The sequence below is a fragment of the Entelurus aequoreus genome, linkage group LG23 (genome assembly GCF_033978785.1).
Source record: "Entelurus aequoreus isolate RoL-2023_Sb linkage group LG23, RoL_Eaeq_v1.1, whole genome shotgun sequence".
NCBI lineage: Eukaryota > Metazoa > Chordata > Actinopteri > Syngnathiformes > Syngnathidae > Entelurus > Entelurus aequoreus.
This window is the reverse complement of record NC_084753.1, coordinates 26,963,993-26,989,512: the sequence shown is the minus strand read 5'-3', so window position 1 is coordinate 26,989,512 and position 25,520 is coordinate 26,963,993. Positions and strand designations below refer to the sequence as shown.

The window sequence follows — 25,520 nt, the reverse complement described above, 5'->3', positions numbered from 1 at the left end:
TTAGAGTGTGCACGTGTACCTAATGGCTGGGGGAACAGATGGTCGTTACCGGCGCACTTCATTAATGATAAGTGAATTGTAGGTGCTACGGTGTGTGTTCCATCATATCATTGGATAGCCTACTTGAGCAATAGGCCACCGGACACCCTTTTAAGTTGTAATTTGAGTCTTTACTGAAAGTTAGTGGGCAAGGAATAACAGTTTATTGAATGGATGCACCAGCAAATGCAAATACTGCATTGGAGGGAGATAAAAAATATTCCCTCTGCATCAGGATTTAGCTAGGAGGGTCACAGAGAGGAGAGGAGGTCAAGGACCCACAATGGAGGTGAGGGCGAGTGTGTGGCCCTTTAAAAAGTGCGCAGTGACGTCATGTATTTTGACAGGAGGCAGGCAGCGGGAGAAGAAAGGAGCTGATGCACAGAGGGCGAAGGATGCGCAGGATAATGTCGCCCCGCCACCCGGTACCATGATAAACACCGCCGAGGGGGTGAGCCGGAGGAGGTCGTCGGCGGCCCGGCGCAGCGAGCGCTGGATCGCCTGGTGCCAGGCGGCGCTGCTCGGCGTGTCGGCGCTGGTCATCGCGGCCGAGCGGAGCGCTCGTAAGTGGGCATCGATGCGTAGCATGTGCATGGCGTTGAGCCGCAGCTATTACTATTAGCTATACAAAACTAAGGTGGATGTTTGTATTTTAGTGACGTTTGACGAAATGAACGAAGCCACGATGCGTGCTTGGTGTTGATGGACCTACAATTCGAACGATAATGCTGCAAGAAGGGGCACATTTAGGAAATTATCTGTAGGGGTGAACCCCCACCGTACAAATATGGCCACACATTTCCAAAGTAAGTTAAAATAGTTTTTTTTTTTTTTACCTAATTACTTTTTCATTCATTAGTAATACATTTATAATAGTGATATACAATATTAATATAATGTTCTCTCATTATAGTTAGGTATACAGTTACTGATTTATTGTCATTGTTTATTGAACGAAACATGGCATGTTGTGGCAGCCATCTTGTTTTTGGAAAGCACTTTGGAAAATAAGAACTATACTAATTAATTGTAATAATATAATAATTATAAAAACTGTTATTTTTTAGACTCAGAGTGGAAAAAAGAGAGGAAGAATAGAATGTTGTGGCATCCATCTTGTTTTTCAGCCACGTTTACAATATTCACAATCATTACAATATTATTATTATCATACAAGCTCAAAACTAAGATACTGATCTGTAACACATTCTGCGAGATCAACTGTTTTTATGGACATTATTGAGTAAACAGTCGTAATGTAGACTCCACACTGTAGAACAGTGGTTCTTAACCTGGGTTTGATCGAAACCCTAGGGGTTCGGTGAGTCGGCCTCAGGGGTTCGGCGGAGGTCAAAACACACCCGACTCATCGTGTAAATAAAAACTTCTCCCTATCGGCGTATTACGGATACGGCAACAGCTGACTGGTTTGTTGTGAGTTCATGCACTGTGTTGGTTTTGTTGTTTGAACAAGGTGATGTTCATGCACGGTTCATTTTATGCACCAGTAAAAAAACATGGTAACACTTTAGTATGGGGAACATATTCACCATTAATTAGTTGCTTATTAACATGCAAATTAGTAACATATTGGCTCTTAACTAGTCATTATTAAGTACTTATTAATGCCTTAATCGGCATGACCTTATTACCCTGACCCTCTAACCCTGGCCCTAACCCTCTAACCCTAACCCTAACCAAATAACTCTAAATTAAGTCTTTATTAATTAGAATATGTTCCCATAGTGTCCAAATAACTCTAAATTAAGTCTTTGTTACTTAGAATATGTTCCCCATACTTAAGTGTTACCAAAAACCTATAACTTTGTCTTGAATTTGAAAAAAAATACTTTTTATTTTTCACTAAAGAAGGGTTCGGTGAATGCGCATATGAAACTGGTGGGGTTCGGTACCTCCAACAAGGTTAAGAAACACTGCTGTAGAGAGTACAATATGGTTTTAAAACATAAAACTACATGACCCACACGAAGAACGCCATTCTCAACAGATGGGCCATGGAATATATAGCTCGTTTTAGTATTTGTACCGTTTTTCCCGGACTATAAGAGGCATTTAAAATCCTTGTTTCCCCCTCAAAACTCGACAGTGCGCCTTATAACCCGGTGCGCCTAATGTACAGAATAATTCTGGTTTTGCTTACCGATGACCTCGAAGCAATTTTATTTGGTACATGGTGTAATGATAAGTGTGACCAGTAGTTGGCAGTCACACATAAGAGATATGTGTAGACTGCAATATGACTCAAGTAAACAACACCAATGTTTTATATGTTCCATTGAAAATATAGAACATTACTCACGGCCCTCAAAAATCTATCAAAACGTTTTAGTACAAATTTGGTAAGCTATGAAGCCGCACCGCTTGATGGATTGTCGGCGCATTAAATATATGAGTATTATTATGGTATGTGTATAAGATAAGACATATTATCTGGCGTTTTTTTCCGCAATATTATGCAAAAGATCGGTAGGTTGGAGTTCAAATCCCAGCCGAGTCATACCAAAGACTATAAAAATGGGACCCATTACCTCCCTGCTTGGCACTCAGCATCAAGGGTTGGAATTGGGGGTTAAATCACCAAAATGATTCCCGGGCGTGGCGCCGCTGCTGCCCACTGCTCCCCAAGGGGATGGGTCAAATGCAGAGGACAAATTTCACCAAACCTAGTGTGTGTGTGACAATCATTGGTACTTTAACTTAACTTAACTTTAAAAAAGCAACTTTTCTAACTTTCTGGTACCTGCTGATCATTATTTGGGATCTGCATAAATCCTGAAAAATTACGGGCGTCCGCCTTTGTAGTCCGTGACGACACCGTAGTCAATAAGCTTCTTCTTTCTCTCTATCTTCTTGTTATGGGACATTCATCCTCCGCTGTTGCCGTTTCTAATATAAAGTAGTGTAAAGTTCTTACTTATATCTGTCAGTAAACTCGCCATGAAAGTGCTAAAACATACCGGTGTTGTGAGTTTATATTATTTATCCAAGTTAGTTATTAGAGAGTTCCGGTCGGACGGTTTTTCACGGGACACATTTCCGGCCTTGTTGTAGTTTCCGGATGAGGAGAAGCTGCTCCGTTATTGATTGAAGTAAAGTCTGAATGTCATTAAAACAGTTAGCTCCTTCTTTTGACACTTCTTCCACTCCCGTCCTTGCACGCTACACCGCTACAACAAAGATGACGGGGAGAAGACGCTGTCGAAGGTGAGCCACGTAAATAAGACCGCCCACAAAACAGCGCATCCCAAAGCGACTGTCAGAAAGCAGCTTAAAGATGATCTGTAAAACATGATCTATGCAACATTTTGACCAAAGAACCACCATTACATGTTATGTAGACCACAAGGAAGTGCGTTCAATTTAGAAAATAAATAAATATTATGACTCCTGTAATGCGCCCTATAATCCGGTGCGCCTTATAAATTAAAAAAGATCGAAAATAGACCATTATCGATGCGCCCTACGGTCCGGAAAATCCGGTATTGTATTTTTAGGGGTGCTAATATCTGCTAAAATACATAACGTGGACGCATGTGAAAAAGTGCAATATATTTATCTGTACAGTAATCTATTTATTTATTTATATATATTTATACATATTTACTTATTTTATATATATATTTATATATTATTTATATATATTTATTTATTTATATATGCACCTTATTGCTTTTTTTTATCCTGCACTACCATGAGCTAATGTAACGAAATTTCGTTCTTATCTGTGCTGTAAAGTTCAAATTTGAATGACAATAAAAAGGAAGTCTAACTACCGTATTTTTCGGAGTATAAGTCGCTCCGGAGTATGAGTCGCACCGGCCGAAAATGCATAATAAAGAAGGAAAAAAACATGTATAAGTCGCACTGGAGTATAAGTTGCATTTTTTGGGGAAATTTATTTGATAAAACCCAACACCAAGTATAGACATTTAAAAGGCAATTTAAAATAAATAAAGAATAGTGAACAACAGGCTGAATAAGTGTACATTATATGAGGCATAAATAACCAACTGAGAACGTGCCTGGTATGTTAACGTAACATATTATGGTAAGGGTCATTCAAATAACTATAACATATAGAACATTCTATACGTTTACTAAACAATCTGTCACTCCTCTGTCACTCCTAATAGCTAAATCCGATGAAATCTTATACGTCTAGTCCAGTGTTTCTTAACCTTGTTGGAGGTACCGAACCCCACCAGTTTCATATGCGCATTCACCGAACCCTTCTTTAGTGAAAAAAAAAAAAATAAATTTTTTTCAAATTCAAGACAAAGTTATATGTTTTTGGTAACACTTTAGTATGGGGAACATATTGTAAGTAACAAAGACTTAATTTAGAGTTTTTTGGACACTAGGGGAACATATTCTAAGTAACAAAGACTTAATTTAGAGTTTTTTGGACACTAGGGGAACATATTCTAAGTAACAAAGACTTAATTTAGAGTTATTTGGTTAGGGTTAGGGTTAGAGGGTTAGGGCCAGGGTTAGAGGGTTAGGGTTATAATAAGGCCATGCCGAATAAGGCATTAATAAGTACTTAATAATGACTAGTTAAGAGCCAATATGTTACTAATTTGCATGTTAATAAGCAACTAATTGATGGTGAATATGTTCCCCATACTAAAGTGTTACCATTTTACTGGTGCACAAAATGAACCGTGCATGAACATCACCTTGTTCAAAGAACAAAACCAACATAGTGCATAAACTCACAACAAATTACACACCTGCAAATCAGTGTGACTTCTGCTGTTGCCGTATCCGTAATACGCCGATAGGGAGAAGTTTTTATTTACACGATGAGTCGGGTGTGTCTTCACCCGACTCACCAAACCCCTAAGGTTCAATCAAACCCAGGTTAAGAACCACTGGTCTAGTCTCTTACGTTAATGAGCTAAATAATATTATTTGATATTTTACGGTAATGTGTTAATAATTTCACACATAAGTCGCTCCTGAGTATAAGTCGCACCCCCAGCCAAACTATGAAAAAAAACTGCGACTTATAGTCCGAAAAATACAGTATTTGTATTTAGATTATGTATTTTCAAACTTACACAACCGAAAACATAACCATAAGATGAGCATGAGTCTGATGACTCCCCGACTAAGCAGATCAATGGACCAAGGACAGTGACTGATAGTGGAGAGTTGATGTGAACCATGACTTTGCTAGTGACACTAAGTTTAAATACAGCAACAACCTAATGCTGCACACAAGGGTCAGTGTGTCACAGCACTAATCACACTAATTGTGACAAGAAGTAGCCTTCTTGTGTCCTTGACAATCAGCTCTTGTGTAACTAAAGGCATATGTTTATAACCCGGTGCATGCAGGTCTGTTCTTACATAACAGAGTCACTCGATTAAAGGACCAACTCACCTCACTGAGGTTTTTTTTTTCCTTTAAAAGGACTGCAGCACAGTTTAAACTACAGATGTTGAGTACTTCAGGGTGCTTGGAAATCTTAAAAAGGCGTAAATGTGTGTTCAAGGTTTGATACATGCGTGAATTTTGGATAAACTTGAAATTTCTATGTATGTATGTATTTGTTTATTGGTGGGTTGCAGATGATGTCATATCCATTTTTCTTCTTTGCTGCTTAATTCACACGATGGTCAAGCAGCTTGAATGTAGCATTGAGTGTAGAGTTTGAGCAGAAAATGCCGTATTACTCTTATGTTCGTTCAAATAGAGAGACAGGGGGAAAGCCCTCATAAAATCTGGAAAAAAGTGGTTCATAAAGGTAATAAAGTCAGGGGAAAAACAAAAGTGTGTCAAAGGAAATGGCTCTTGAAAATATCACTTTCATCATCTTGTGGAATACAATCAGGCCACTTGTGTCTGCAGTGATCACTTTGTAAAATATTTGTTTGAGCCCTTGATTTGTTTGAGAAACTTTCTGTGATGCAATCGGGTTTATTCTATACTATATTAATAGTTTGATCGCAGAATTAAAATGAAAAGGACAAGAGATCACATTAGTTTGTGTTCTTTTGTGGTTGCTATGCCTAAATATAACTACAAAGACCTGGTTGTGCAAATAACCTGTCCTAGTGATAAATACTGTACTTGTTGGTCCAACCCACCATATTTTCATTGTCCATTTTCATAACAGAAAGTAAAAGCTTAGTTGCTGTTGTTGTGCAGGAAAGCCAAGTGCTTTATTCGACATGGATGACCACATTATAGCGTCTTTGGTAATATTTGTTAGCATCAAGAAAACATCCTTAATAGTATTAATAAACTAGATAAAGGCTCAACCGCATATGAATCTTGATATCGTTAGCGAACATTGCTGAACAACAGGGACATTTATAGCTAAATAATGGGACAACATATGAACTTCACAGCATAAAAACAACCACAGACATGAACTGTAGATGAGACTAATATTTGTAGCAGGAAATTAACTGCAAATAAACTTATCCTTTTTCTCATTCACGTCACAATCACAGCAGCACTCGTTATGTCCATCAAATACGTTACTTACCGACAGTGTTGGGACTAACGCGTTACTTTCGGCGGTAAATAGTAATCTAACGCGTTATTTTTTATATTCAGTAACTCAGTTACCGTTACTACATGATGCGTTACTGCGTTATTTTACGTTATTTTTTATATAGTATCGGCTAGAAACTGTCCTCCTTCCTCCTTTTGAGGATGGCTAGAAACTGAGAAGATCTGAGTGTGTTTTATTGGAGCGCTACAGAAGAGGCGACATAGAAGAGGTGCGCTGTGTGTGTGTGTGGGAGGTGGCGTGTCTGTGTTTACTAACAAAACATCATGGCAAAGCCAAGTTTCTTAACATGGAGATATTCTCACGACTTTTTTTTTGTCGACCACAAAGCAAATAACATTTTAGTCAAATGTAAGTTGTTTCTTGGATCAAAGATCCTATCTACTGCCCAAAACAGCAATTCAAATCTACTGAAACAGCTACAAAAGCAACATGCTTCGACGAAGCTAGTAAAGAGAGACACACTTCACCTAAGCAACAGCGGCTGGATTTTAATGAGGCACTTCTAGCCAAGACAACATTGATAGAGCCATTGCAGTGTGTGCTAGAAGACATGCAGGTTATTTCTACAGTAGAGTCACCCGCTTTCAGGCAGCTAGATGATACCAGGCATCAAATGGCACCTGGAAAGTGAGTACATAAACATGGAAAGCGAGCTAAAGAAAACACTCCAAACTCTGCCTCTGCTCATCATTCAGCACTGAAGGTACACACACTCTGTCAATTCTCGTATATACTGTTGCTCTTTCATTCTAGACTTCTAGAGTGTTTGATTATCACATCACTCTAAATGTATAGAGTATAAAGTTCACAAACATAAAGAGGGATGCTAGTGGGCCAGGCCAATCTTTCTTTATCTCTAAACTAAAACTGGGGAAATGTGTAGAGTGTTCTGGGCTTCAGACACAATTTTATTTCAGAATTCCTTGAGAGAAAAAAACGCCTGGTTAGGCTTTGTGTATGTAGTGTGTGCCTTCCTTGGTTTACAGCTATGTTGTTATTATGCTGTTTGTTACTTATGTATGTTATGTTGCAGCTATTTAAAATAGTTTTGTCAATTTGTTCTGGCTGGCCTGAGATAAATTGGCCCTTTGAAACATATCTTTGTCTTTGTGTGTTGTATGTTGACCACATTGCTTAGCAGAGTTCAGTGATGCAAATGCATGTCAAGTTGATCAACAGATTGTATTATTCTCCAGTGCAATAACAGTACTGAAATGAAGGCTAAAAGGGCATTAAAGGGGGCCTTAAAAAATAAAAAAATAAATATATATAAGTAACTAAAAAGTTACTTTTCACAGTAACACATTACTTTTTGGTGTAAGTAACTGAGTTAGTAACTGAGTTACTTTTGAAATAAAGTAACTAGTAACTAACTAGTTACTGGTTTTCAGTAATTAACCCAGCGTTTCTCAAAGTGTGGGGCGCGCCCCACTGGTGGGGAATAGAGACATGACAGGTGGGGCGCGAGGAACGGGAGGAAATTTCACTTTGATTTTTTAAATTTTTTTATTATTATATTCTTTGATTTTTTTTTTACTATGCTTTCATTTTCTATACACACTGGAAATCACTTTGTGATTCTGTCTGTGAAATCCGCTATATAGATAAATGTAAATTACTTATTTTTCCTGTATGCTTTACATTTCTAGGTAGGAGCGAAAGTTTGACAGACAGCAACAGTAACTAATGGGGGCGGGGCTAAGCGGAAGCTTTGTGAATGGCGAGTCACTGTGCGAGGATTTGCTGTTTTGCAAATACATAAAAAATAGAGCCACTGCTGATGAGCTGTTCAAGATAATGGACAGTTTCCTCAAAGAACACGACCTTAAATGGGAAAACTGTATGGGCTTTTGCTCTGATGGCGCGCATGGCAAAGTCAAGAAACGGGCTGCAGGCTCTATTAAAGAGGGTTGCGCCAAATGCGCATTGGACACAATGTGTCATTCACCGGGAAACACTCGCGTCAAGGCAGCTCAGCCCCGAATTCAATGAGGTTTTAACAGTGGCAGTGTCAAGCCTGCAACCCCGATTTGAAAAGCTGTGCAGTGCAAAACAGGCTCATTGCAGCCACTAATGCTGGAGTACTGTAAAACTCATGTTCACTTGCCCTGTCCTCCTTTTTAGGCAAAGATTGCAAAGTGGCACTCTTATTTTCATTTATTATTGAACTTGATGCAAGTTATTTGATTTATTATTGAACTTGATGCAAGTTATAACACTTTTATTTGATTTATTATTGAACTTGATGCAAGTTATAACACTTTTTTTGATTTATTATTGAACTTGATGCAAGTTATAACACTTTTGTTTTATTTATTATTGAACTTGATGCAAGTTATAACACTTTTATTTGATTTATTATTGAACTTGATGCAAGTTATAACACTTTTTTTTATTTATTATTGAACTTGATGCAAGTTATAACACTTTTGTTTTATTTATTATTGAACTTGATGCAAGTTATAACACTTTTGTTTTATTTATTATTGAACTTGATGCAAGTTATTTGATTTATTATTGAACTTGATGCAAGTTATAACACTTTTTTTGATTTATTATTGAACTTGATGCAAGTTATAACACTTTTTTTGATTTATTATTGAACTTGATGCAAGTTATAACACTTTTGTTTGATTTATTATTGAATTGATGCAAGTTATTTTATTTGATATTGAACCTGATGCAAGTTATACCACAGCTGCACAGTTATTTTATTTATTATTGAACTTGATTTTATTTTATGTTATTGAGTTTGAATGTATAAAACTTGATGTTACTTGATGTTCGATACATTTGAAAATGTTGGCATTAGCGTTCTGTTGGGGTGATGGGGGGAGGTGGGGCTTGAAAACTCCCCCTTGTCCAAAGTGGGGGATGACAAAAAAAGTTTGAGAACCACTGAATTAACCCAACACTGCTTACCGATGTACGAATAAGTCCAATTTAGTCTTTTATGGATTAATGCTTAATTTGTGGAACCCTCAGATGTAAAGACATGATATGCCTCTAATCTTTTCTTCTCTAAATACCGTGAGTGTCAAATGAAGTGAGGTCGTAGCAAGCAGTAACGTCTTGGTGATGATAAATAGCCTAAATCATTGAAAAATATTTTTCTTAATAGTGTATAAATCCATACCATACTAAAATATTGTTTTCATGATTGCTTATATATTTGCCTCTAAACCTTTCAAAATACACCCAAATCTGCACTGATTCTGGCAAATAAACAGTAGCGTAATGAGACTCGAGACCAGGGGTTTCCAAACTTATCAATAAGGGATGGGGCACATTGGGTTTAAAAAAATTGGGCATATATATATATATATATATATATATATATATATATATATATATATATATATATATATATATATATATATATATATATATATATATATATAATTATATTTATATAATATATATATATATGTACATATTATTATTATAGTAATATATAATTATTATAAATGATTATCAAGAGTATGTGAAAGTTCAACCCCTACATTGTTTACTTTTGTGACAACCTTCCTCAAGCAGCTAAAATGCGCCAAGTGTGGAGAGATTGTTTTGCATTTTTCCTATCATCCCTTCTAGTGAAATTTGGTGGGTGTAATTTAGATTTGTTTATGTTAATTGCACATTTTTTTAATAATATCTACAAAGATCAATGAGCAGGTTGTGTTATGTTTGACCATGTTTGTTGAGTTTTTGTGCTGTTTGATTAGTTTTTTCCTACACCATGACTAGGGAAGGTGTTTTGGATTGGGTCATATAAGTAAATGCTGTGCAAGTGAAATTAATGGTTGAGGTAATTTTGTTGGAAACCAGATTGCGACAAAATATAAGCTCTCAGACCCCTGGCTATTTGTATATGATACCAATACACTATTTACGCAATTTGTAATTGAAGTCGTGCCGTCTCTCGGGCTAATTTGAACATGTCGGCGGGCCGTAGTTAGGACATCCCTGCTTTAGAGCATCGCCTGAAATTTGGAAGTGCCCGGATGTGCTCGTAGGTCACATGATTGCAATCCAGCAATACCACATGTGTGGGCAAATTGGGCTTGAAGCCAAATGAAAATCTACACACAGTCTGGATGGATCAATCGAACACTAATATGACTTCTCCATCATACTATCTCATGTACATCTAATTTAAAGGCCTACTGAAACCCACTACTACCGACCACGCAGTCTGATAGTTTATATATCAATGATGAAATCTTAACATTATAACACATGCCAATACGGCCGGGTTAACTTATAAAGTGACATTTTAAATTTGCCGCTAAACTTCCGGTTCGAAACGCCTCTGAGGATGACGTATGCGCGTGACGTAGACCGGCGAACACGGGTATGCCTTCCACATTGAAGCCAATACGTTTTCATTTCATAATTCCACAGTATTCTGGACATCTGTGTTCGTGAATCTGTTTCAATCATGTTCATTGCATTATGGAGAAGGAAGCCGAGCAAGCAAAGAAGAAAGTTGTCGGTGCGAAATGGACGTATTTTTCGAACGTAGTCAGCCACAACAGTACACAGCCGGCGCTTCTTTGTTTACATTCCCGAAAGATGCAGTCAAGATGGAAGAACTCGGATAACAGAGACTCTAACCAGGAGAACTTTTGACTTGGATACACAGACGCCTGTAGAGAACTGGGACAACACAGACTCTTACCAGGATTGCTTTGATTTGGATGACAAAGACGCAGACGTGCTACTGTGAGTATGCAGCTTTGGCTTCTAAACATTTGATCGCTTGACCGTATGTGCGCAACTTTTTTTTGCGTATGTACGTAACTTTTTTAAAATATATAAGCTTTATGAACCTTGGGTTAGGTGAACGGTCTTTTGGGCTGAGTGATTGTGTGTGTTGATCAGGTGTTTGAATTGTATTGGCGTGTTCTATGGAGCTAGGAGCTAGCAGAGGAGCTAGGAGCTAGCATAACACGTACCGTACCGTACGTGCGCGTCACGTACGTAACTTTTTAAAAATATATAAGCTTTATGAACCTTGGGTTAGGTGAACGGTCTTTTGGGCTGAGTGATTGTGTGTGTTGATCAGGTGTTTGAATTGTATTGGCGTGTTCTATGGAGCTAGGAGCTAGCAGAGGAGCTAGGAGCTAGCATAACACGTACCGTACCGTACGTGCGCGTCACGTACGTAACTTTTTAAAAATATATAAGCTTTATGAACCTTGGGTTAGGTGAACGGTCTTTTGGGCTGAGTAATTGTGTGTGTTGATCAGGTGTTTGAATTGTATTGGCGTGTTCTATGGAGCTAGGAGCTAGCAGAGGAGCTAGGAGCTAGCATAACAAACACGCAGGTGTTATTATGCAGGATTAATTTGTGGCATATTAAATATAAGCCTGGTTGTGTTGTGGCTAATAGAGTATATATATGTCTTGTGTTTATTTACTGTTGTAGTCATTCCCAGATGAATATCAGGTCACCCCCGGCTCTCACAGCATCTTCCCTATCTGAATAGCTTCAACTCCCCACTAGTCCTTCACTTGCACTTTACTCATCCACAAATCTTTCATCCTCGCTCAAATTAATGGGGAAATTGTCGCTTTCTCGGTCCGAATCTCTCTCACTTCATGCAGCCATCATTGTAAACAATAGGGAACTTTGCGTATATGTTCAACTGACTACGTCACGCTACTTCCGGTAGGTGCAAGCCTTTTTTTTATCAGATACCAAAAGTTGCAATCTTTATCGTCGTTGTTCTATACTAAATCCTTTCAGCAAAAATATGGCAATATCGCGAAATGATCAAGTATGACACATAGAATAGATCTGCTATCCCCGTTTAAATAAAAAAAATTCATTTCAGTAGGCCTTTAATACAATTAACAATCGACGCCGCAGTGGTATTAGAACGATGCATTGCACGAACCATTTATACTAAGGGTTACAGCTTACTACCAAAAGTAGTGACTATAATTTCAACTGTCAAAGCTTGTCTGTACAAAATAACACATTAATGAGGCATGATAATACAGTCACTAGTGACAATTGTAACGACAACAAGGCATGCTGGGAAATGCTTGCTACTCAGACGCATGCTCAGACTTGCCAACTCATCCCGATTCTGCGGAATACTCCCAGAAATTGTCCGTGTCTACCGACATCTCGACTGAACTCACAAACATAGTACAGTATCTTCCCTTCTGTTTTCCTAGCGCTTAGTCCGCCACCATATTTATTGACTCTCAGAAAATACAACTCTTCAAGCTTAAACAATCAGGTACGCAGATATTTTTTAGAAAGTCGCACTTATACCACCTCTCACTTGCGTATTTGTTCTCTTGTGTGTTTCAAGTGATCTATTGCATGGGGTTTTACCTTTGGAATGACGAGACAAGATGGGCCGGCCTCACCCTCGGACTCTTTCTCCCGGGCACGGCGGTGCAGCTGTTGAGTGTCAAATGGTACTATGACGACGGTGACGACAGGCGATGGTACCTGTCTACCATACACATTCTTCACTTGGGTATCTTCAAAAGGTACGGACCCGCTTTTGCCCCTGAAACAAAATATGACACATAGTTTGTTGGATACATTGTAAAATGGCACCTCCCTCGTTAAATGTTAGGTTGATAGAATTTAGAATTTGACCAAAATGTGAGAGAAGTCTGCATTAAAAGTTGTGAAAGTTGAGGTACTTTGTTTTTAAATGACATTTTGGATTACTTTACCTCATGTAAAGGAACGTAGCGGTTAACACATTTTTACTGTTCTTCCACAATTTTCTACAATCAATTTATTTAACAACAGATTGGACAAATTCATAAATAAAAAAACCTCATTTGTGTAAAACCAATATGGATACAGAGCTAATATCTCAACATCGATGGCATTATTCGAAAAATAACAGAAGAGATTACCAATGCAATAGATGGTAAACAGTGTTAAGCTGTAGTACCGTATTTTTCGGACTATAAGTCGCAGTTTTTTTCATAGTTTGGCCGGGGGTGCGACTTATACTCAGGAGCGACGTATGTGTGAAATTATTAACACATTACCGTAAAATATCAAATAATATTATTTAGCTCATTCACGTAAGAGACTAGACGTATAAGATTTCATGGGATTTAGCGATTAGGAGTGACAGATTGTTTGGTAAACGTATAGCATGTTCTACTATATGTTAGTTATATGAATGACTCTTACCATAATATGTTACGTTAAGATACCAGGCACGTTCTCAGTTGGTTATTTATGCGTCATATAACGTACACTTATTCAGCCTGTTGTTCACTATTCTTTATTTATTTTAAATTGCCTTTCAAATGTCTATTCTTGGTGTTGGGTTTTATCAAATGAATTTCCCCCAAAAATGCGACTTATACTTCAGTGCGACTTATACTGTATATGTTTTTTTCCTTCTTTATTATGCATTTTCGGCCGGTGCGACTTATACTCCGGAGCGACTTATACTCCGGAGCGACTTATACTCCGAAAAATACGGTATATATGTATTTGACAAAAGCATTTAACACAATTAATCAATATCTTACAATATGTGAAGCTAGGCTAGCACTACAGCGCCAAATATATATTGCAGCTTATCCCAGGGATCAATACTAGCACCAAAATTGTTCAATCTCCATATAATCAACATTTGTAAAGTTACAAAGATACACGATTCGTTATTTGTTATTGCACTTAAAAACTACAACAACATTTGTTCACAGTCAAGGGGAAAAAAGCCAGTCCCAAACTATGCTCTTGGAGGTGGCAGTATGGGACTTGGAAAAAAACCTCATCAAACATAAGCAGCCAACAGACGGTCAGCTCCGTGGTCCGGTGTACCGTACAAAGGACTTAAAAAGACTTAAAGTTAGTACTAATACAAATAATAATAGAAGAAATAAATAAATTAAAGAGATTGTTTGATTTGAAACAGACTATCTTTGAATCTCAGTAAAACGACAATAATGCTATTCGTTAACAGTAGAAGAGAAAGTCAAACACAAATACAAATAAACGGCGTACACATTGGCAGGGTAAAATAAATCACATTTATAGGTTGAGTTGAGTTTGAGTTTATTTCGAACATGCAAGGATACAACATGATACATCACAATTTCCAGTTTCTCTTTTCAACATGTTCGAAAAGGAGTAGGAAGAAGCAGAGCTTATTTAATCCTACCCCTTTTCTTTACATAACAGTTTCTAAAGCTTTTTGTTCACTTCCTGTTCACAATTTATTCACAATAAACTCCATAAGTAATCACAATAAAATAAATAAATAAATAATAGTAATAATTTAATAATAATAATTGGTGAAGTAAGTCATATTTCATATGATGAGATAAGTAAAATTACTTTAAGAATGAATGAATGGATGGATGAAATAAATTGAGAATGTTTGTCATGGTTCTTCCTCTTTGTACTTTGTAAACACTTTAAGTTTGAAGAGTTTCTTGAAGTGGATCATATTAGTACATTGTTTGATTGCTTTGCTTAATCCATTCCATAATTTAATTCCACATACTGATATACTGAAGGTCTTAAGTGTTGTACGTGCATACAAATGTTTTAAATTACGTTTTTCTCTAAGATTATATTTCTCCTCTTTTTTGTGATGCATGTTCGAAATAAACTTAACTGAACTGAACGAACTAATAATAGACTATAAAATGAACTGGAAATCTCATATAAAAATATACAACATACGTTGGCAAGCAATACTTCAATAATGAATGAAGCAAAATATGTTGTGGAACAAAAATCACTCGATATTCTCTACTGCTCGCTCATGTTACCATGTCTGAGTTATTGTGTAGAAATATGGGAAATAACTACAAAATGATGCTTCATTCACAAACTGTGTGACAAAAGAGATCAGTTAGAATAATACATAATGTTGATTATCGAGAACATTCACACCCTTTATTTATTGAATCGAAAATATTGAAATTCAATGATTTGGTGCATTTGCAAACAGCTAAAATTATGCACAAAGAAAACTATAACCTTCTACCCAAGATTGTACAACAATTCTTCTCAACAAAAGAGGAGAAATACAACCCCCCTAAAACATTTGTATTCATGTACAACACTTAAAACCTTTGGTATAACCAGTATGTGGTATGAAATTATGGATTAAGTAAAGACGTCTAACAATGTACTAATATTATTCAGTTTAATCAACTGTTCAAACTCAAAAGTGTTTACAAAGGATATGGAAACAAATCCTGAAAAAAATGGGTCTCTGATTCCTCTCATTAATTGTGAAACACAACAAACTTAACTATTTATGAATGAGAACCTTATTTATTATTTACTCATTTCTTTGTGTTGCATATTGACTACAGGAAGCGTTTAACCAAGTGTGTTGGAAGTTGCTATGAAACGGAAAAGGGGTAGGATTAAATCAGGTCTGCTTTTTTCCACTCCTTTATGGCATGTGGTATTGAGAAAACTGGAAATATGTCATGTACGATACAGTATTGTAACTGTATGCATGTCTGGAATAAACTAATACCATAACCATAACTGTAAAGAACATTGCCTAGTGGTTAGAGTGTCCGCCCTGAGATCGGTAGGTCGTGAGTTCAAACCCTGGCCGAGTCATACCAAAGACTATAAAAATGGGACCCATTACCTCCCTGCTTGGCACTCAGCATCAAGGGTTGGAATTGGGGGTTAAATCACCAAAAATGATTCCCGGGCGCAGCACCGCTGCTGCCCACTGCTCCCCTCACCTCCCAGGGGGTGAACAAGGGGATGGGTCAAATGCAGAGGACAAATTTCACCAAATCTAGTGTGTGTGTGACAATCATTGGTACTTTAACTTTAACTTAACTTTTAGCTATGTTATAGGTTTATTTTGGAAATACATTTTTTATTGGATCACTGCATGCTCAGTGTCAACATGCTGTTGGCAGAAAAGCTTTGGGGCTGTATTTAACGTTTTTGCTCATTCTATGTTAAAAACTCACTCCTGTTACTTTAGATCCTGTTACTATTTTGGGTCTTTTTTTAGCTTCAGGACCTTATACAAAAATTAAATAAAGTTTCCTGAGATGGGCCAATAAATATTTTCAGTAGTTTAATCTGTGTATTAACAAGTTTTGCAGTTACAACTGGCAAATTGCCTTACTATAGAGATTATAACACACGACTGTACTAATCAACAAGCCAGCCAATATAATGCAGTGGTCAGCAAGGGTCCTTAGAGTTCAGGGATGTGTGTTTATGTCGTCCTCTCCTGGTAGGTTATGGGACTGCATGAGATATGTGTCCCGCATGCAGGGCTCAGTGGCGGAGCTGGGCGCTGTCGTCATGCAGCAGGCAGACGTTGCCGCTCTTTGGCTCCTGGAGGCTCTGGTCGTCTCGCTGCCACAGAGCCTGCTGCAGGCATACATCGTGGTGTCCACTGACGTAGGGATCATGTCCCCAGGTCATTGCTTTCACCTGCCTTCTAATATACTGTAGCTATCACTCGGAAGTACGACGCCATGCAGTTTTTGTGGTGCGTTTGTTTACCTTACAGTGGCCTACTCCTGTGGTCTTTGCGTGCTGTCCGTCTCCTGGGCATTGGTGCTGTACAGCCGCGCTTGCCGTCTCATCCGTCCGGGCCACCTTGCCATGCCCCCGGCGGCCCTGCTTTGCCAGCTGGTGTGGAGGGCCGGCATGCTGGGTGCCAGGGTGACGTGTCTCATGTTCTTCGCAAGGGTGTTCAACTGGTGGGTCTTCGGAGTGGCAGGTAAGCTGAATAAAATTATTTGGTACTGTGAATGGGTAGTTAAAGGCCTACTGAAACCCACTACTACCGACCACGCAGTCTGATAGTTTATACATCAATGATGAAATCTTAACATTGCAACACATGCCAATAGATTAGTAAAGTGCAATTTTAAATTTCCCGCGAAATATCCTGCTGAAAACGTCTCGGTATGATGACGTTTGCCCGTGACGTCATGGATTGTAGCGGACATTTTGGGACAGCATTGTGGCCAGCTATTAAGTCGTCTGTTTTCATCGCAAAATTCCACAGTATTCTGGACATCTGTGTTGGTGAATCTTTTGCAATTTGTTTAATGAACAATGGAGATAGCAAAGAAGAAAGCTGTAGGTGGGAAGCGGTGTATTAGCGGCCGGCTGCAGCAACACAAACACGGAGCGGCTACGTCGTAGCCGGTGTTTCATTGTTTACATTCCCGAACGATGACAGTCAAGCTTTACCATTGGCCTGTGGGGAACTGGGACAACAGAGACTCTTACCAGGAGGACTTTGAGTTGGATACACATTGGCCTGTGGGGAACTGGGACAACAGAGACTCTTACCAGGAGGACTTTGAGTTGGATATGCGCTACCGTGAGTACGCAGCTGCGGCTTCCAAACATTTGATCGCTTGCCCGTACGTGCTTGCCGCTATGTGCATGTCACGTACGTAACTTTGGGGAAATATATGTGCTGTATGATCTTTGCGGAGGTGAACGGTACTTTGGGCTGTGGGATTGAGTGTGTTGTGCGGGTGTTTGATTTGTATTGGCGGGTTATATGGACGGTAGGGGGGAGGTGTTTGTTATGCGGGATTAATTTGTGGCATATTAAATATAAGCCTGGTTGTGTTGTGGCTAATAGAGTATATATATGTCTTGTGTTTATTTACTGTTTTAGTCATTCTCAGCTGAATATCAGGTCCCACCCACCTCTCACAGTATCTTCCCTATCTGAATCGCTTCCACTGCCCTCTAGTCCTTCACTCTCACTTTCCTCATCCACAAATCTTTCATCCTCGCTCAAATTAATGGGGACATCGTCGCTTTCTCGGTCCGAATCGCTCTCGCTGCTTGTGGCCATGATTGTAAACAATGTGCAGATGTGAGGAGCTCCACAACCTGTGACGTCACGCTACTTCCGGTACAGGCAAGGCTTTTTTATCAGCGACCAAAAGTTGCAAACTTTATCGTCGATGTTCTCTACTAAATCCTTTCAGCAAAAATATGGCAATATCGCGAAATGATCAAGTATGACACATAGAATGGACCTGCTATCCCCGTTTAAATAAGAAAATTTCATTTCAGTAGGCCTTTAAGTAGGTGTATAAACCGGCCCGATTTCATAAAGGATTTGGAAATGTATAGGGGTTAATTTAACAATGTGTGGTTGGTTGTACTAAGCAAAGTTCAAACTTTACAAATCCCTGATAACATCATTATTACTGTATGGATGTGAGACCTGGACACTCCTGTTAGAATCAGAACGATAAATACAAGCCTTTGAAAACAAATGCCTCAGAAGAATACTCAAGATAACATACAACGAACACAAAACCAATGAGTATGTGCCAGGTAATGTCGAAGGACTCGGGTCACCAAGAACCCCTGCTCGCAACAGTCAAAAGAAGGAAATTAGCTTGGTTCGGCCACACATGCTGCCACGACACCCTGTGCAAGACCATCATGCAGGGCACACTAGAGGGTGGAAGGAAGCAAGGAAGACCACGGAAATCCTGGACAGACAACATCAAGAATTGGACGGACCTGTCGACCCCAGAGCTATTGACGGCCACTAAGAACCGTGGGAAGTGGCGCAGACTGGCTGCTTCTTCATCGCAGTTATCCCCCCCGATGACTTGACAGTCATGGGAAAGAGTGAGAGTGAGTGTTTGGTTGTAGGCAGTGGTGTGGAACAGCTATACTACACTGTCAATGTAATGCAGTTTAGTGCTACCCGGTGTTACTGTTCTAATCAAGTCCTAGGGCGGCAGTAATGTGCAACTGCCACACAAAGCAAATTTTTTTCACTGCAGCGCCATATGTTGGATACAGTGTGACACTGCCACAATTGGCCCCAATGCAAGCAGACTGTTATGATGAATGCAATTGAATTAATGCTGCTCCAACACTGTCAATCAATACTAAGTATAATTTACAAAACCCAAAACCAGTGAAGGTGGCACATTGTGTAAATGGTAAATAAAAACAGAATACAATGATTTGCTAATCCTTTTCAACCTATATTCAATTGATTAGACTGCAAAGACAAGATACTTTACATTCAAACTGGAAAACTTTGTTATATTTTGCAAATACTAGCTCATTTGGAATTTCATGTCTGCAACATGTTCCAAAAAAGCTGGCACACGTGGCAAAAAAGCAATGTCTTTTTCATGGACGCCCCTGCTTATTTGAGCGAGACAATGCCAAGCCACATTCTGCACGTGTTACAACAGCTTGGGTTCGTAGTAAAAGAGTGCGGGTACGAGACTGGCCTGCCCGTAGTCCGGACCTGTCTCCCATTGAAAATGTGTGGCGCATTATAAAGCATAAAATACAACAACGGAGACCCCCGGACTGTTGAACAACTTAAGCAGAATGGGAAATAATTCCACCTGAAAAGCTTCAAAAATTGGTCTCCTCAGTTCCCAAACGTTTACTGAGTGTTGTTAAAAGGAAAGGCCATGTAACACAGTGGTAAAAATGCCCCTGTGCCAACTTTTTTGCCATGTGTTGCTGCCATCAAATTCTAAATAATGATTATTTGCCAAAAATATTAAGTTTCTCAGTTTGAACAATAAATATATTGTTTTTGCAGTCTATTTAATTGAATATAAGTTGAAAAGGATTTGCTAATCAATTTATTCTGTTTCTATTTACGATTTACACAACGTGCCAACTTCACTGGTTTGGGGTTTTGTATAATCCCAACTCGAGGACATATCTACTTTTATGCTACCTGCAGGTTTTCACTGGCTGACTGCCTCCTTCTGGCTGGTGTCACAGCAACTAGACATCTGCACCGGCCCATGGTGTTGGCGTGCCTTCAACGGCCTGGTGGGGTTCATCCACGTCTTCCTCTTCCTTAACGTCAAAGACGGACCCTCGCGTTTCCGCATGGCCAGCTTTTATACTGTGAGAAGAGATTTTAGAGAAAGTCCTTTTTTTTTTATACGACACCTGGTTTTACCTTGTCTTCCTCTTTTCAGTTCATGCTGATTGAGAACGCCACTTTGCTGCTAGCCGCCTCTGACTTACTGAGCGAAGCGTCGTGGGATAACATGACGCTCCCCATCAGTGTCCTAAGTAGCTTTACCCTCGGTGAGTCACTCTCAGTTATGTTGATTGTGTAGAACTCAAGACTACAAAATGAGTTCAGGGTGATCTGGATGTTAAAGTGTGGCTCGTCACTAAAAAGGCTTATGCACAAGTCAGTGTTCAAAAACAAGAAGAAAAAAAAATACAAAAAATACGGGTATATTATTTGAATTAAGCAAAATTATCTGCCAATAGAACAAGAAAATTTGGCTTGTCAAGACTTTCCAAAACAAGTCAAATTAGCTAACCTCAATGAACCCAAAAATACCTTAAAATAAGTATATTCTCACTAATAACAACTGTACTACTATATGAGTACGTATTTTCTATTGTTTCATTGAAAATAAAACAGCAAAGTCAATTTGGCTGTCATCTGTTTTAATTATGAGACACAAATGTTTCAAAATCATGATTTTTTTTCATGCTTGAAATAAGAAATTATTACATTAAAAAAGTAGTTCTATACTTGTGAGTGTTGATGACACAGCTTTGCATCAGTTTATATTCTAGTTCCAAGCATGTTTTACTCAATATAGGTCATCAAATCTCAGCAACAAACTGTAATATCTTACTGAGATCATTTAGGACCAACAAACTTAAAACAAGTAAAACACTCTAACATAAAATCTTATGTATGGCCGCGCAAGTCCCGGGATGCCCAAAATGTCCATAACACACCCAGCCGAGTCCCACGGGGATGGGGTGCGGGGGGATAAAAGTTGGAAAAGTCGGCAAAAGTCCCAAAAATGTTCAAAATACCTACCCAGGTTTGAGTCCAACAAGTCCCGCCGCCGTCCGGGATGCCCAAAATGTCCAAAACGCGCCCAGCAAAGTCCCACGGGAAGGCGGGAAGAAAAGTGAGAAAGGTCGGTAAAATGTTCAAAAATCACACCCGGGTTCGAGTGCCACCATGTGGGGCTCGAACCTGGGTAGGTATTTTGAACATTTTTGGGACATTTGCCGACTTTTCCAACTTTTATCCCCCCCTCCCCGTGGGACTCGGCTGGGTGTCTTATGGAAATTTTGGGCATCCCGGGACTTGCGCGGCCGGCGGCGGGACTTGTGGGACTCGAACCTGGGTAGGTATTTTGAACATTTTTGGGGACTTTAGCCGACTTTTCTCCCCCACTTCCCGTGGGACTTCGCTGGGTGCGTTTTGGACATTTTTTGCATTCCGGGACTTGTGCGGCCGGCGGCGGGACTCGTGAGACTGGAAACCGGGAAGGTATTTTGGGACTTTTGACCATTTTGGCCACCTTTTCCCCTCTTCTTCCCCGCCTTCCTGTGCACCATTGCTGGGTGTGTTTTGGACATTTGGACAAAAATAGTTTCAAGCATGTTTTACTCAATATAGGTCATAAAATCTCAGCAACAAGCTGTAATATCTTACTGAGATAATTTAGGACCAAAACACTTAAAACTAGGGCTGCAACTAACAATTAATTTGATAATCGATTAATCTGTCGATTATTACTTCGATTAATCGATTAATAATCGGATAAAAGAGACAAACTACATTTCTATCCTTTCCAGTATTTTATTGAAAAAAAACAGCATACTGGCACCATACTTATTTTGATTATTGTTTCTCAGCTGTTTGTAAATGTTGCAGTTTATAAATAAAGATTTATTAAAAAAAATATAAAATAAAATAAAATTTTATTTTTAAAAATTGTTTTTTTAAAAAGCCTCTGCGCATAGCATAGATCCAACGAATTGATGACTAAATAAATCGGCAACTATTTTTATAATCGATTTTAATCGATTTAATCGATTAGTTGTTGCGACAGAAAATAAGCAAATATCACCCTTATTTGAGATATTTAATCTTACTTAAGTTTCAGTTTTTGCTGTGTGGTTTGCTAAAACCTCCTCCTGTCTCGATGGTTACTAGGCGCTACCTCCATGGTCATCTACTACCGGTTCCTCCACCCCAAGTCAACAGAGATCGCCCAAGGTCTGAACCAGAACCACATGGGTAGCACTTGTATAGAACGTGGGGAGTCCTCCTTCTCACTCGGGGACAAAAGCTTGCCGGTTGGCGCTATGCAAAACCACGGCAGCTTCTCGCTCTCCGGTGTGGCCGGTTCACTGCTGGAGCATCCGAGCACATGCGGAGGGAGGCCGAACAGCTCCTGTCCTTGCTACCACCATCACTGGCTCCTCATACGGCTGGCCCTCAAAACAGGAGACCTGGGGAAGATCAACCGAGCGTACGGAGCAGGCGGGGCGGCAGCCATACTGGACATGGAGGAGTACAACCAGGAGTGTAAGAGCAACGAAGGCGACACCATCACGGCAGGGGGCAGCTGTGAGGGTGTCTCCATGTCCGAGTCTCAGGGGCAAGGCTTGGCACCCCTGTCGGACTGCAAAGATGAATTTCAGACTGTGAGCGAACCCGCGTCCTTTGAACAAGCAGAGGACGACAGTTTGGAGATGGCGAGCCCGCTGGAGTCGCCGGCGTCCGATTTCAAGCGCAGCTCACCAGAGGGCAAATCCGTATTTGGAGACAGTCCGGAGCCGTACTTCTGCCCCACAGAGTCCAGTTCAACCCTCTACTTCAGCGCTGATCCCCAGTCTCCCAGCAGCTCCAGTAACCCCCGATTGGACCGGGACATTGGGGGTCTTGAGCATGGCGTGCGTCTCAATTCCATCCCGAGCGATCCGGCTCTTCACAGGGACGTCCGAGGGCTAATTGGTCGGGTCGGGCCGCGCTACACCTCTACCCCAAAACTGGACTCGGGAGTGCTGGACTCTCCCTCCAGTGTGCCTCACCTCAGCGGTCCCAGGAGGCAGCTCATAATGTCCCGCAGAGATGAAGATGAATATTTCTGACATGGTTCAGGAGTAGGGTGATTTCAGCAAGTTCAGCAGTTTCCGTTTAAAGTAAAAATGTGAAACAAAACAACAAAACAAAACAAAATCGACATCATGCTGAGCTAGTACAGTAGTATATTATAATCTATATTGGAATATTCTCTGAAAGCAATATATTGCACAAGTGGAGCCTTTAAATGCTGTTTTAAAGGCCTCGTTAATAAGCTAATTAGTGGTGCTTGGAAGCAATGTATGACCTCATAGCTAGGAATATTGACTACTAATGTGGTTGCGGAATCCACTTAAAGCCACACTTCAAATGGCATTAGGATATAACTTCAGTTGATACACCAGCATTTAAAGCACCGCTGCAGAGCTACCGTGGCACCTGTAAAGCTGTTTACAGATAAAGCTGTACGCTGTGAAAGCTTTTCAGGGCAAAAGCGGCAAATCATTATTCAAAATGATTGAATAGCCAGAGCTAGTGATTATATACCCAAAAAGGTGTAAAGCAAGATATATGTATGGTATTTAATATAGTTATTAAATAAAACTGCTGTTTGGTCACACTATCAAGCTATTCTGCATTATTAAGAGCTGCTGTATAATATGGTCTTTTTTATAACTTGATGTTATTAAGTCATAGTAGGTAATAGAGAAAACTAAACTCTAAATATCACAAGCCTTCGCTTCACTGGCTTCCTTAAAGCACAAGTATCATATACTATACATCCGTTGTGTTTTTTTTTTTTTTAAAGATCCATTTTCTATCGCTTGTCCCTTTGGGGGAAGCGGGGGGTGCTGCAGCCTATCTCAACTGCATTCGGGCGGAATGCGGGGTACACCCTGGACAAGTCGCCACCTCATCGCAGGGCCAACACAGATAGACAGACAGCATTCACACTCACATTCACACACTAGGGCCAGTGTTTATTTTAATTTTGTATCTATGTACACTACCATTCAAAAGTTTGGGGTCACCCAAACAATTTTGTGGAATAGCCTTCGTTTCTAAGAACAAGAATAGACTGTCGAGTTTCAGATGAAAGTTCTCTTTTTCTGGCCATTTTGAGCGTTTAATTGACCCTCACAAATGTGATGCTCCAGAAACTCAATCTGCTCAAAGGAAGGTCAGTTTTGTAGCTTCTGTAACGAGCTAAACTGTTTTCAGATGTGTGAACATGATTGCACAAGGGTTTTCTAATCATCAATTAGCCTTCTGAGCCAATGAGCAAACACATTGTACCATTAGAACACTGGAGTGGTAGTTGCTGGAAATGGGCCTCTATACACCTATGTAGATATTGCACCAAAAACCAGACATTTGCAGCTAGAATAGTCATTTACCACATTAGCAATGTATAAAAATGTATTTCTTTAAAGTTAAGACTAGTTTAAAGTTATCTTCATTGAAAAGTACAGTGCTTTTCCTTGAAAAATAAGGACATTTAAATGTGACCCCAAACTTTTGAACGGTAGTGTATACATATCATCGTGCAGTGCTTTAAGGGGATTTTTTTCAAATATGTGACTTTACAGAATTTATGTAACACCCACTTCAGAAAGCTTTCTCGTTGTTGCTCAGCAGCTGTTTCTAAAAATACACACATTTTTATTTTCTTCTTGGTGTGTAAAAACAAACCGACATAATAAGCTTTTCTCTATCACTCAAGTGCTGTATGAAATTTGAACTGTGAAGTGCAAAGCCGCCTGTGGCTTTTTATATAAGCAATAAAAAGGATAACTTTTGGGGTGAGTGGAATATGCAGTGTTATTTTTTCATTACATTAGATTAGTTGTCCCCTTTTGAGGTGTAGGCACGTTTTTGTTGAATTGTAGATAACTTACTACAATACGGTGATTCTCAAACTTTAGTACATGCTAATGGTATGCCAAATAATCACTTACAGGCCTACTGAAATGAAATGTTCTTATTTAAACGGGGATAGCAGATCCATTCTATGTGTCATACTTGATCATTTCGCGATATTGCCATATTTTTGCTGAAAGGATTTAGTAGAGAACATCGACGATAAAGTTTTGGTCGCTGA

At 39.3% G+C, this 25,520-nt stretch overlaps 1 protein-coding gene and 1 long non-coding RNA gene across 2 annotated transcripts; one reads left to right on the top strand and one right to left on the bottom strand.

Annotated features, from left to right (window-relative positions):
* The first annotated feature begins 382 nt into the window (after positions 1-382).
* On the top strand, positions 383-25,216 carry xkr5a (XK related 5a). Its single transcript, XM_062034840.1, has 7 exons — positions 383-602; positions 12,920-13,103; positions 16,824-17,008; positions 17,102-17,314; positions 20,300-20,469; positions 20,544-20,655; positions 22,547-25,216. The coding sequence occupies exons 1-7, from the start codon at positions 470-472 to the stop codon at positions 23,485-23,487; spliced, it is 1,938 nt and encodes a 645-aa protein (XP_061890824.1). The 5' UTR covers positions 383-469; the 3' UTR covers positions 23,488-25,216.
* Positions 12,952-20,820, bottom strand: LOC133641040 (uncharacterized). The gene is made up of 3 exons (XR_009824251.1): positions 20,294-20,820; positions 17,095-17,319; positions 12,952-13,123 (listed from the first exon to the last, which is right to left on the bottom strand). It is a non-coding gene; the product is annotated as an uncharacterized LOC133641040 (long non-coding RNA).
* Positions 25,217-25,520: the final 304 nt, after the last annotated feature.

What these genes read in the sequence shown, in the direction of transcription:
- xkr5a (XM_062034840.1), top strand. Translation starts at nt 470, where the DNA reads ATGATAAACACCGCCGAGGGGGTGAGCCGGAGGAGGTCGTCGGCGGCC. An exon ending in CACTTGGGTATCTTCAAAAG is followed by an intron (nt 13,104 to 16,823) that starts GTACGGACCCGC and finishes CTCTCCTGGTAG; the next exon opens with GTTATGGGACTGCATGAGAT. An exon ending in GTGGGTCTTCGGAGTGGCAG is followed by an intron (nt 17,315 to 20,299) that starts GTAAGCTGAATA and finishes TGCTACCTGCAG; the next exon opens with GTTTTCACTGGCTGACTGCC.